Source organism: Procambarus clarkii, chromosome 17 (genome assembly GCF_040958095.1).
Source record: "Procambarus clarkii isolate CNS0578487 chromosome 17, FALCON_Pclarkii_2.0, whole genome shotgun sequence".
NCBI lineage: Eukaryota > Metazoa > Arthropoda > Malacostraca > Decapoda > Cambaridae > Procambarus > Procambarus clarkii.
Genome location: NC_091166.1, coordinates 39,781,330 through 39,794,780, shown reverse-complemented (window position 1 = coordinate 39,794,780; position 13,451 = coordinate 39,781,330). Strand labels below are relative to the sequence as shown.

The following is a 13,451-nucleotide window of genomic DNA, read 5'->3' as shown; positions in this document are numbered from 1 at the left end:
CAGACAGGTTTTAGAGTTGTACCTGAAGCACTTTGCACTGACGGCTGGATGTTGTTTATGGAATCAGCTGATCATTGTTGTTCTTTATTGTTAGGGTTATGCTTTCTATGTATTTTCTACCTATGATTGCCCCAGTTGTTTTATGAATTTTATGAATATTTTATGAATGGCAGTGTGGCATAATTTTTTTGTTTGACTAGAGATATTTAGCCAATGTTTGGCTATTTGTCATATGTTCACCTCCTCCTTAATACATCCAGTAGTACAGTCAGGTTCATTCTCGAAGCACAATCGAGAATTCAGGGTTCAAATCCTGGGCGGGACAGAAATGGTTTTGTACATTTTCTCTCGTCTAATCCCTCTGTTCACCTAGCAGCAAGTAGGTACTCAGGAGTTAGTCAGCTAACTCCTGAGTACCTAGGATGCAACCCCCCCTACTTGTGGGGGTTGCATCCTAGGCAGGGTCAGTAATTTGACCCAGGGAGGGGAGGTGGGGGATTTTGATAAAAGCCTAATGTGTATGAATACACTTTAGTTTCCTGTCCCCCGACACTGTGAATTATATACTAAATATTAAAAAGCCCTTTGAGGGAGATAAGTATTTATTTTAAATTAATTCTGGCACTATCATGTCTGAAACAGTGAAGGAGATAATGCTCAATTGTCTCAAACATGGCAGTAGGAGTCCATTTATTTCTGTCATGTATTTAAAGTTGTGTGCTGCTGGTGTGGTGTCTCAGCCCTAGTCTGGTTATTGTTAAATCTATTTTTCAGTTTTTATGCCTGGAGTGTTTCCAAGTTTTTCCAGGTCTTTTTAATGGTTCCATAGTATATTGAAGAACATCATGTTTTCCCATTTCAATCCAAATTCTTGGGTGATGGTGTATTTTTTGGTTATTTTTCATGCATTGTGTGAAATTGGATACGAGGTGTGAGGTGAAAGCAGGGAGAGATGAATGCAGGGTGAGAGAAACAAATAGGCAAACACACCCATCACCTTAGCAACAAATAAACACATACTTGGACTCCTGGTTCAACCTTGACAAGACGAAGATGTCTAGACACCTGCTCTGCCCGAGGGCTGCTAGCTCATGTTCTGTTACACGATTTTACCCAAAGGGTTTTGATATTGCCGTCTGGCATTCTTACTCGATGGTCCGAATTGTTGCGTGCATGGTGCACAAATTGCCTTGGGTCATGGGAAAGGCGATAGATTTTGAACGTTTTCTGGCTAGTTTTTCGAGCGGGTAGATGGTGTCCAGCACCGGCCAGAGGTGCCAGGAGTTGGCAGGTCTTGGTGGGCTCCTGGTATACCCTCAGGGTGTGGTAGGTGATTGGCTTCTGCTCTGCCAGGGGGAACTAGAATATTTGCATTTTAACCCATATGGGTAAGAGTTTAGGAGGGGCCATATTTTCGCTCTCTTTCCCCAACCCACTGTGTGGGTTGGGGCCCGGTGCCAGCCTCCGAGGGACTCCCTTTTTTATAGTAGGTGCAGTTTGCATGAAGAGGGACTCCTGGAGCTCCCCAATCATCCGCCCATTAGTGTTTATCACCGTATGGCACATTCGTTTCCGCCGACGAGCGACGTTCATTTAACCATACGGCTTTGTGATTTACCCTTCAAGGGGACCCCGGAGCACATAGTGCACAGAAGGAGCCACTAAACCAACAACTATATAAACATACACTAAGTGAGTACATCCTTAGCGTGTCGACAAAAATATTGACCACCAAAGGGCAACACCAATTGCACAGGCTATACATTTTAACAAAATAACATCAAAGCATCTTATAAATTGTATGCATAAAAATATAACAAAATGTAGGTACATTATTATAAATACTAACATTACATTGTGTATCCAAATTTAATAAACTTAATTATATGTAAAAAATCGACATTATTCAGCGCAAACTGAAAATAGGTCGCCATAGTCAAACTCCCCTTAGGCTAAAGGGGCGGCCGTCCGCCGCTTGAACGTGTGCACACGTGTCTGTACACGTCACACGTGTGCACACACACACGCAGTGATGTGGTGGAGGCTGACTCTATACACAGTTTCAAATGTAGATATGATAGAGCCCAGTAGGCTCAGGAACCTGTACATCAGTTGATTGAAGGTTGAGAGGCGGGACCAAAGAGCCAGAGCTCAACCCCCGCAAGCACAACTAGGTGAGTACACACACACACACACGGGCCGATGGCTGAGTTTTCAGCACACTGGACACGTAATCCTGTGGTCCGGGTTCGATTCCCGGCGCCGGCGAGAAACAATGGGCAGAGTTTCTTCCACTCTGATGCCCCTGTTGCCTAGCAGTATATAGGCACATGGGAGTTAGACAACTTTTTGGGCTGCTTCCTGTGTGTGTGTAAAAAACACAGTAGATAGTAACAGTTGATTGATAGACAGTTGAGAGGCGGGCCGAAAGAGCAGAGCTCAACCCCCGCAAGCACAACTAAGTGAAAACAACTAGGTGAATACACACACACACGCCCCCCCCCCCTTGCCAACCAGCTCAGTAATCAATGTTCCCTTGGTGAACTACTATCCACTTTCCTTAATTATTCAACCTTGTTGCACTCTTCTCCCCTTAACACCATATTACCTCCCTTAAATTATCCTAAATTTGTTTTAGTCAACCTCAGCTCCCTTATATTGATCTCTATATACCCACAATTAACGCCCACAATCTGGCGGGTCGTATTCCGGGGAACATAGGATCAAGGACTTGCTTAATACACCCACCCATATATTGTCACCCTCTACCCACAAGTCCTTTAACCCTTAAATCACTCTACACGTAACTCCTTTAAATCATCCTTAGCTCCATAAATTCATCATCAACTCCCTTAAATCCCCCCTCTCATCAGTGAATGTCTAGATAGCTTCCACACTTGCCCTCTTCAATTTATATATACTGTGAATATTTCTATTTTTTTTAGCCATTTTTCATGTCAGTATGATGTCTCCTTGTCTCTCTCTCCTCTATTCTAGCGTGTGTATCATGTGTGCGGTGACGTGTGTGTGTGTGTGTGTGTGTGTGTGTATCATATGTGCGGTGACATGTTTATGTATCTAATTACTAGGCCAATTATACTGCCCATCTCCAGGATGCAGCTCACAACAGCTGTCTAATTCTTACATAACTGTTTACTACTAAGTGAACAGTGCATCAGATGAAAGAAACTGCCCATTTGTTTTTGCCACGACCGGGAATTGAACCCGGGCCCTTAGGACTACGACCCCGAGCGCTGTCCACTCAGGCCTGTGCGTGTACTCACCTAGATGTGCTTGCAGGGTCGTGCTAGGCTCATAGCCCCGCCCTACGAACGTTCTTACATTATTGCAATGATTCATTTCTCACGTTTTTATCAGCGTGGTGCAGTGGTAAGACACTCCTCGCGCTTCGCGAGCGATTTGGCCTGGGTTTGTATTCACGGCCGGGAAGGATTGACTAGGCGCCAGTCCTTAACTGTACGCCTCTGTTCACCCAAAAGTGAATGGGTATTTAAACAATTTGGCGGGTCGTATTCCAGGGAAAATTAAGATTGAGGACCTGCCCGAAACGCTGTGCGTGTTTGTGGCTTTACAAGAACGCTTGTATATAAAATAAATAAATAACATTTTGAATCGATTTAGCTTTAACGACTACTAAGTCTAACTTATTTCGTTAATGACAGCTCCAACAATGAAAAATTCTTTCTGTTTTCTACATAATTCATATGTGTTTCTAATATCCATCTATGACCCCTCGTCTGGTGTACTCACCTAGTTGTGCTTGCGGGGGTTGAGCTCTGCCTCTTTGGTCCCGCCTCTCAACTGTCAATCAATCAACTGTTACTAACTACTAACTTTTTTCACCCCCCCCCCCCAAGGAAGCAGCCCGTAACAGCTGGGCTAACTTCCAGGTACCTATTTACTGCTAGGTAACACGGGCATCAGAGTGAAAGAAACTCTGCCCATTTTTGTTTCTCGCCGGTGCCAGGAATCGAACCCGGGCCACAGGATTACGTGTCCAACGTGCTATCCACACAGCCACCGGCGCCCTGTGTGTGCGTGTGTGGTTTAAATAACAGATAAACATTAGAATTTGGCTCTTGTTTTATTTTGTATTTATATGAGCTAGCAAATACTCCAACTTTGCCTAGTCTACAGATATTCCAAGCACTGTCCCGTATCCCAGATGTTATCACAAAATCCTGGAAATAATTCAAATTTTTCAATTATAATTATAATTCCTTAAATGTATGATGACCGCCTTCTAATTGTCAGATGTTTCTAAAAATAATCCGAAGTCATAGAACCCATCTCAGATTTCCCAGCACCACTCCTGAATTCCAGGCACTCTCCAGAATTCCAGATTCTATCCCTGAATAATTCCAGTATTGATTCGGTAATTCTAGGAATAATGCCAGACACCGTCCTAAATTCCCGTGAAATCATTCCAAGATACCTCCCAAAAACGTCAACCAATTCCTTTCATAGAAAATACCCAATCAAAATGCCATCAACATTAGATTATCCACCTGTCTAATGTTATATAAAGTTATCTTCCGCACGGTCCAGTAATAGAAAAGCTTGGCATTCAGTTATCGACCAGAGCACTGACTAACATTCCACGCCCTTGCTAGTCTCCCCGCCACAGCTACTAGGAACTGCTACCGGATCCTGCTACCTGCTGCAAGAGTAACTAGCCTGACTCGCCTGCTTCCAAGAAAAGCTTGGTCATGAATGTTCTCAGAATCCATCTTTTAGCTACTCAAAGTGATTTACGAGGATTTCGGGTTAGTTTTGAAAGATATTAAGGGGTTTCCTGAGTTGATTCAAGGTCACCAGGATTAGAGAAAGGTTTAATCGACGTTACCTTGATTAGGACAGAGTTTCTGAGTTGCTTAGAGTAGGTTTTCTCAGTCAACATAGCTATGGTCACCTGGATAAAATGTTAGTGGATTTCTGAAGTAAAGGAGATCTACCCACCTACCTTGTGGAGCTTCCGGGGATCAACAGCCCCGTCGCCCGGTCATCTGGTCAACCAGGCTGTTGGAGGCGGCGAGCGCATGAATCACAGTCTGGGTGATCAGGTATTCTTTGGAGATATAGGCTGAGGTTATGGACTAGGCATAAATTTTCTGGAATAAACTCTGGTGACTAGTAGGATAGTCTATGGGCTCTTAAATTATACTTGGGGTTTCTTGATTAGGCCCAGGTAGCAAGAGAAGAACCCAGCGCTATGTACTCACCTAATTGTGCTTGCGGGGGTTGAGCTCTGGCTCTTTGGTCCCGCCTCTCAACCGTCAATCAACAGGTGTACAGGTTCCTGAGCCTACTGGACTCTATCATATCTACACTTGAAATTGTGTATAGAGTCAGCCTCTACCACATCACTTCCTAATGCATTCCATTTGTCAACTACTCTGACACTAAAAAAGTTCTTTCTAATATCTCTGTGGCTCATTTGGGCACTCAGTTTCTACCTGTGTCCCCTAGTGCGTGTGCACCTTGTGTGGGTATTGTGTGGTACCATACATGTATGGGTACTCAAGAGAAGGTGTACCCAAAATAGCCTAGCTAAGAATTCTGAAGCTAGGCTATGATTCGACTGCCTGATCACCACACTATGCTAGAATCAATCACCTCTTCACTCCAGTAAGTTTTATAACCTGTCTTGTCGCCTCATCTTTAACAATCCACTATCCCGTCTTTAGAATCCACATTGATACTTTTTGTGGCCATGTAATATTAACGCCTCACACATGGCAAACAGAAACATGCTCGGACACACGGCCCGAAGGAGACCTGCGGTCGGTCGAACAGCAGCTCTTGTTTATCAATGTTTTATTTGTCCTTCCTCTGTGACCTATTGCTTCATTCACCAGGGTACATTCACTACACCAGTGACCCATTTATTTCATACTGTCTCCAGACGCTACGCTATAAGTGTATATTTTTGTGTGTTGACAGTTTTCAGAGAAATCCTGATGTAATAATTTATATGATTTATATAAAATAATTTTTTAATTTATTTTGTCGGGGACAGGCAGCCTGATATATATATATATATATATATATATATATATATATATATATATATATATTAGGCCAAGGTAGCAAGAGAAGAACCCAGCGCTATGTACTCACCTAATTGTGCTTGCGGGGGTTGAGCTCTGGCTCTTTGGTCCCGCCTCTCAACCGTCAATCAACAGGTGTACAGGTTCCTGAGCCTACTGGGCTCAGGAACCTGTACATATATATATATATATATATATATATATATATATATATATATATATATATATATATATATATATATATATATATATATATATATATTCTCTCACATTGACAGTGGCTTGACGAAAAATGCAGACTGACCCCTCACTCATCTGGTGCCTTCGGGAGGTGGAGATGTTTGAGATATATATCTCGAACTATCTGCTTCTTTTGTAAGGTCTGATGGCGTAGTGGGTTAAAGCATACTAGTTATGCCAGCTACTGGAAGGTAGTTGTGCTTTCTGGGTTCGAGTCCCACTGGTGGGTGTTGTCCAAAGATTGTTATTCTTCACTTGTGGTTTATGCAAGTATAGGCTTATATATATATATATATATATATATATATATATATATATATATATATATATATATATATATATATATATATATATATATATATATATATTTATATATATATATATATATATATATATATTTATATATATTATGTATATATTATATATATATGTTATCAATGTTTTATTTGTCCTCCCTCTGTGACCTATTGCTTCATTCACCAGGGTACATTCACTACACCAGTGACCCTGGTGAATATATATACACTGGTTTCCCCCCCCCCCCCCCCAAGTCGAACTACTAACCCTCCCTAGGATGCAATTCCACAACAGTTGACTAACTTCTGGGTACAATTTACTGCTAGGTGAAAAGGGGTATTAGGTGAAAGAAAATATGCGCAACAATTTCTTCATGTAATAAATATCTAGCATATAAGATAGAAGAAAAATAGGTTGGGAGTCAGTACATTAGACAAACGACGGTTAGAAAGACAGGGACCAAGAGCTAATAGCTCGACCCGACAGTCCCAAATAGCAAATACAAAAGGTAAAATACACGCACGGGCTCGCGCCCCACGAGGAAGTCTGAACAGGAGTGAACTTGAGCCAATCAATAACCATAAAATTCACCTCTTCACTACATACATGAGCAGTGATTTTCTCCTCGATCATGGCCATCTATTGCTTCCCCAGCCCTCGTCCCAGCCCTCCCTCCCAGCCCCTCCCTCTCTCCCAGCCCCTCCTTCTCTCCCAGCCCCTCCTTCTCTCCCAGCCCCTCCTTCTCTCCCAGCCCCTCCTTCTCTCCCAGCCCCTCCTTCTCTCCCAGCCCCTCCTTCTCTCCCAGCCCCTCCTTCTCTCCTCTCCCAGCCCCTCCTTCTCTCCCAGCCCCTCCTTCTCTCCCAGCCCCTCCCTCTCTCCCAGCCCCTCCCTCTCTCCCAGCCCCTCCCTCTCTCCCAGCCCCTCCTTCTCTCCCAGCCCCTCCTTCTCTCCCAGCCCCTCCTTCTCTCCCAGCCCCTCCTTCTCTCCCAGCCCCTCCCTCTCTCCCAGCCCCTCCCTCTCTCCCAGCCCCTCCCTCTCTCCCAGCCCCTCCTCTCTCCCAGCCCTTCCCTCTCTCCCAGGTACAAGGCTAGTAGACGGGGTATAAAGAGCGCCCCCGTAGACGCCGATAGGTAAGTACTGATAGGTAAATAAAGAATAACAGTAATAATTTATGAGACGACAGATTACCTTCATCACTACGGATAACTCTACTGAGAAAGTGCAGCTCTAGTTTGTGTACCACAAACTAAACAATACTATATATGGTCACGTTTCATAATCTGTACCCATATACCCGAGGTCACAGCTCATACCCGAGGTCACAGAACATACCCAAGGTCACAGCTTATACCCAAGGTATACCCTCAGCTCATACAAGCTCATACCCTCAGAGATTAAAATTCCTTATTTTCTTTTTTTTTTAACTGGAGGGCTCTTACTAGGCGTGTACATATATATAACTTTATTTTCAGAAAATATTTAGAAAATTATGGTTACAAATAGGGTCGTAGATGTATAAGTTGCCGGGCTGCATAATATATGTAGGTTAGGTAAACACGTGAGTTGGTGCAGTAAGGTGTGAGACAGGAGCTGTATCTCAATGACCATTAAGACTTCACCATTCTCACTATCACAAAGAAATTACAATTAAGAAACGGAACATTAGATCCAAACTATGGTGTTCTACTCACCAATAACGGTGGGTTCCAGATCTATGAAGACGGCCCTCGGGACGTGCTTGCCCGTCCTCGTCTCGCTGAAGAAGGTGTTGTAGGAGTCGTCGGCCTCGTACCCAACAGACTCGTCCGCTAACATAGTGCCGTCGGTCTGGATGCCGTGTTCCAGGCAGTACAGCTCCCAGCAGGCGTTGCCCATCTGGGTCCCGGCCTGACCCACGTGGATGCTGATGCATTCTCGCTGTACAAACAATAATACCATCACCATATAGCCCACTTATGGAATGTTTGGGTGCATAGTTATTTACCTGAATTTACCTGAGGGGGTCACAAACTCTCTAGTGACCACGACGAAGACAGGAAGCCGGAGGCTTGTCAAAGGTTCCCCCATTTGTCTTGATGATTTTATCGAGCTGGGTTTTGAAAATCAGCAGTATTGAGATTTGCGGGTTCTGTGGGTAGGCGGTTCCACGGGTGTATAACCCTATGGATGAAAAGGCATTTCCTGTTTTCTGTCCTATATTGTGGCTTGTTGGGTTTCGAACCATTGCTCCGTGTTTATGTTACATATGACCTTTTGAAGGTCTGTAACAATATCCTTCAAATCGTTCAGTATTTTAAAAATTTCCATATCAACACTGTCATGCCTGGATTGCAATGTTGTTAGCTCTGTGGCCCTCAACCATACCCGGTATGACAGTCTACTTACTTTTGAAATAATTTTTGTTGCCCGGTGTTGAACTTTCAATAAAGCAGCTATGTCTTTCTGAAGGTGAGGTCTCCATGCTGAGACACAATAATCCAACTGGGGGCGCGCCACAGATTTATACAGTTGAATAACAATCTTCTTTTCCCAGGTCATTTGAATATTCCGAGGGTTTGGTTAGTTTTTTTTTTTTTTTTTTTTTTTTGCTACTTGTCAACTTTCAGTGAATGGTGGATTCTGACTCCAATGTCCTTTTTCTTCATCAATGTGCTGCAAGGTAATGTTGTTGATTTGGTAGTTGTGACGTGGATTGTTATGCCCCACATGCAGGGTCTTATATTTTTTTTATATTAACAAGTATTTGCTCGTTTTCCGACCATTTGTGGAGTTAATGTACATCTCGCTGTAACGCCTTAATAATATCCAATCAATGTAATAAATGTAATATAATATTTTTCCTATGAGTATTCATTATCCATTCATTTTATAATATATAAGATTATCCGTAGAAAATGAACAAATTAGTACCGAGAGTCTGACATAAATTGTGAACATAAAAACACAGTGAAAATATTTGGGTCAGCCCTCAGCGGTATGCATAGGGGCCCGTAGTCAAGACAGCACGATGTAAACAATGCTCCAGCCGGTCGGTTGTAACTAGAATCCCAAGCTTTATTCTCTGTTATTATTATTAACATCTTTATTGACAAAATTAATTACAATATTGCCTAATCTGAGGATTTTGATAGTCTTATTAAATTGAGGTTAATGCTAGTATTCACTGTCACGCAGGACAGAGGGTCATACATAAGACAATAGGCCTAAACTGTAGGCTGAAGCACATATATATCACGGTTACAATCAATGTTTTAATGTGTGGATATGTGAAAACAACTTTCTATTGTGCACTGCCACACAAGGGCAGGGATGGGTTCATAAGTGATACAGCTTAGAATATAAGTAGAAATTGTTCTTCATTCTTTAAAATGGACAAGCAAATTTTGGGTAAATTGTTAGGATGTCGTCCAGAACACCTGAGTCAATAAAATAGTTACACAGTTGGTGGTACAATAGGCCAGGAGGTCTAAAGTCCTTTACGGTTTCACATTCATCAATATAGTGTTCTAGTGAATGCATTAAAGGTTTATCACAGAGTTTACACTCTGGAACATTAAACTCATCATCTGAGTAGAGTATGGAAATGATACATGTTGAATGCTTATTATGCCAGTAGAAATGTACCTAATCGACTTTAGTTGCTCGTTCACGTGGCTTGTAGTCACTTGTAGGCTTGCATCATTTGGTAGTTACTATGCGACCTCGCTGGATCAATTATGATCGACATGCACTTTAGCCTCTATAATACCTTTATTACCACATAAGTTAACCAAGTAAAACACTGCATTGATAGAGTAATCTATTAATCCATCATTAATGTATTGACCTCTGTTTAATCTATTTGATTTCTCATTAATCAGCAGGTCATTAATCTATAATTAATTTATTGATTTCATTAATCTATTGATCTGCTATTATTCTATTGACCCCTATTGGTCCCTCATTCATCTATTTATCCCTAATTATTCTATTGATCTCATTAATTTATTGAGCCATCATTCCTCATAAATGTTTTGATCCCTCATTATATAATGATCCTCGTTATTAATCTATCCATCACTTATTAATCTATCGATTACTTATTAATCTATAGATCCCTCATTAATCTATTGACCATTCATTAATCTACTGAGTGATTGATTAAACCACCCTAAAGGTGGCACGGGCATGAATGGTCCGTAAGTGGAACCTCTTTGGGACCATTACCAGTACCAATAGCTGATACTGGAGATCTCTGGATGGATGGGGTCGTTCATCGGTAGTTTGGGACCATCAGGATCGTCGTCCTTTTCCAGGAATTGCCATTGTCAGTCTGGGAATTTGCGGTGGAATTCTGAGTCGCGGTATTCTTTCTTCGGTATGGTGAGGTCAGTGTAGGAGTTCATAGCGTTAGCGTGGAAATACACGGTGCTGGCGTGGACATACACGGTGCTGGCGTGGACATACACGGTGCTGGCGTGGACATACACGGTGCTGGCGTGGACATACACGGTGCTGGCGTGGACATACACGGTGCTGGCGTGGACATACACGGTGCTGGCGTGGACATACACGGTGCTGGCGTGGACATACACGGTGCTGGCGTGGACATACACGGTGCTGGCGTGGACATACACGGTGCTGCCGTGGACATACACGGTGCTGCCGTGGACATACACGGTGCTGGCGTGGACATACACGGTGCTGGCGTGGACATACACGGTGCTGGCGTGGACATACACGGTGCTGGCGTGGACATACACGGTGCTGGCGTGGACATACACGGGGTGCGGGTATTTGTTCTGGCTGATTATCTTGTTGTGTTTGTGGGCCAGTTGTCGTCTGGTGTTTACATTGTCATTGAACTTGCTGACCGGAATGAAGAACGCATAGCGAGTACTTTTGTCTTTGTCGTTGGTCACAAGGCCATTCTCGTCGACGTCGGTGTTAATCTATTGATCCCTCACGAATCAACTGATCTCTCATTAATCAATTGATGGAATAATCATTTGATCTCATTAATATATTGACCTCTAGTTAAACTATTGATCATTAATCTATTGCTTCCTCATTGCTTAACTGAAGACGGTGTTCGAGATGACTGATCTTGAAGTCAGTGTTCTAGGAGCGGGACCAGGGATTTATTTAAAGCTGGAATTTAAATTATAGCACAAATATTAGATAGTCACCGAGACAAATTTTAACAGGTTTGGGTCCTGTGTACCCAAACTAGGTGGGTCCTGATACAGGACCCACCTAGTGTCCAGCCCGTCCTCCTAAGGCTTCCCAACGTCAAGAAAGCGTCATAAAGTGCCCTTATCCTAACCTACCAGAGGACCCAAAACAGAAAACGGGACAATATGTGAATTTCGCGAGCCGTTACCATTTTCGGCCTTAGGTAGAGAATACGTCCAATGCGACGCTCTATTAGGAGGAGGGGAGCCAGCAGTGAGAGGGAAGGAGTGGATATAAACAGGACCCACCTAGTAGAGGCCAATAGAGGGGGTGAATTTAAACTATACCCACCTAATCTGGGTCAACAGCCCCGGTGCTTCGTAATTATGTTGCTGTGTAAAGAGTGCCTTCGGGCCAGCACGCCCAAATCAAAGACATTCAAAGCAACACTTGTCTTCGACAAAGGTGACGTTAATCATATTTTAAGATGGAACGGGTTACTTGGGAGAGTTATAGAAGAGTATAGCTGGCTTATTGCTGCTTAAAATGCTTAAAAACTACCTATCATAGCCTGCAGACTGAACCGGGCTTGGAGGCGTTTACTGAGTTTACCGTCCTCTCCTGGATATGTACACTGAGTGGTGTACCTCGCTTCTCGGTGGATATACACCGACAACACCACCAGGTGTGTTCAACAGTGAATGACAATATTCAAAGTACTGTTAGCTGTTCATCCGGTCACCCAACCAGTTCTTGGCCAGACCCATACATAACATTGGATGGGCACTCACCCCCCCCACTCCCATCTGAGCCTAGCCATTTACTGGAGTAATTCTTCAAGCTGGGCGTCTTCAACTGACCTAAATATTATTGCAACCGGAAGATCGTCGACTTTTGAAACTCGCTGATAAATTTTTTGACTCCTGTTACGACTGAAATGATACCATACTTTCAATTGTTCATAAACACACATATATATATATATATTTATGAGCAATTAGAACATTTCTCCTTATTATTAGTACAGGTTTCCGCCTCGAGTGCGGTTGCCTAGTGATGTGTATCATAACACTACGATGCCTCAACCCGTTTTACTTACGCCTCCGCTGACCATCTTGCTGGTGGAGGGTTTTCCTTGTAAGCTTCACCAACCACGAAATATCCACCAAGAAACGCGTCTCCTATTTTAAAACTACGGTCAAAATTCAGGAACTAGTTGCTGGTGTGCACTTGTTGATGGTTGAGCACACCATTGACTTGTGAGTGTGTGTCGCTCCGCCGACCTCCCCTCGCTAGGCTCTCTACCCCCCAGCCAATAGCAGATCTCGACTGTGCACTAACCAATCAGAAAACACGGTCAAGTCCATTTATTAACCAATCACAAACCGCGGTCAAGAAATGGGCGGGGCTAATGACGGGAATTTCTGCGTTCCTGTGTTAGTTTCTTTATAATTATAAAAGTTACTCTTGTTTATTGATCTCTGGCGTGGCTGATCAGCTGTGAGGTCTCCAACTGACCAATAGGATTATATTTATAACAACAATGCGGTATAATCATACAGTACATTTTTATGTTTTGTTAAATGATATATTCTTATCTAATACACTTTTCAGTTTGTAAGATGTTGAAGATGAGGGTTAAAAGGTGTTATTTTAAGTGGTGTAGCACTTACCTTACAGTGCTTACCT

The 13,451-nt window shown here is 42.9% G+C and overlaps 1 protein-coding gene across 3 annotated transcripts in view; it reads right to left on the bottom strand.

Annotated features, from left to right (window-relative positions):
* LOC123772411 (tubulin alpha-1 chain) overlaps positions 1–13,006 on the bottom strand; it is a 33,388-nt gene extending 20,382 nt beyond the window's left edge. For 2 of the 3 annotated variants that reach the window (XM_069325861.1, XM_045765534.2), the window contains exons 1-2: positions 12,862–13,006; positions 8,300–8,525 (exon numbers count right to left, since the gene is read on the bottom strand). In XM_069325861.1, coding sequence (XP_069181962.1) covers positions 8,300–8,525; positions 12,862–12,876 — 241 coding nt within the window. In that variant the 5' untranslated portion in view covers positions 12,877–13,006. Of the gene's footprint in view, positions 1–1,618; positions 1,663–8,299; positions 8,526–12,861 lie in introns of those variants that run through there. The other variant, XM_045765535.2, reaches the window with a different exon arrangement.
* Positions 13,007–13,451: the final 445 nt, after the last annotated feature.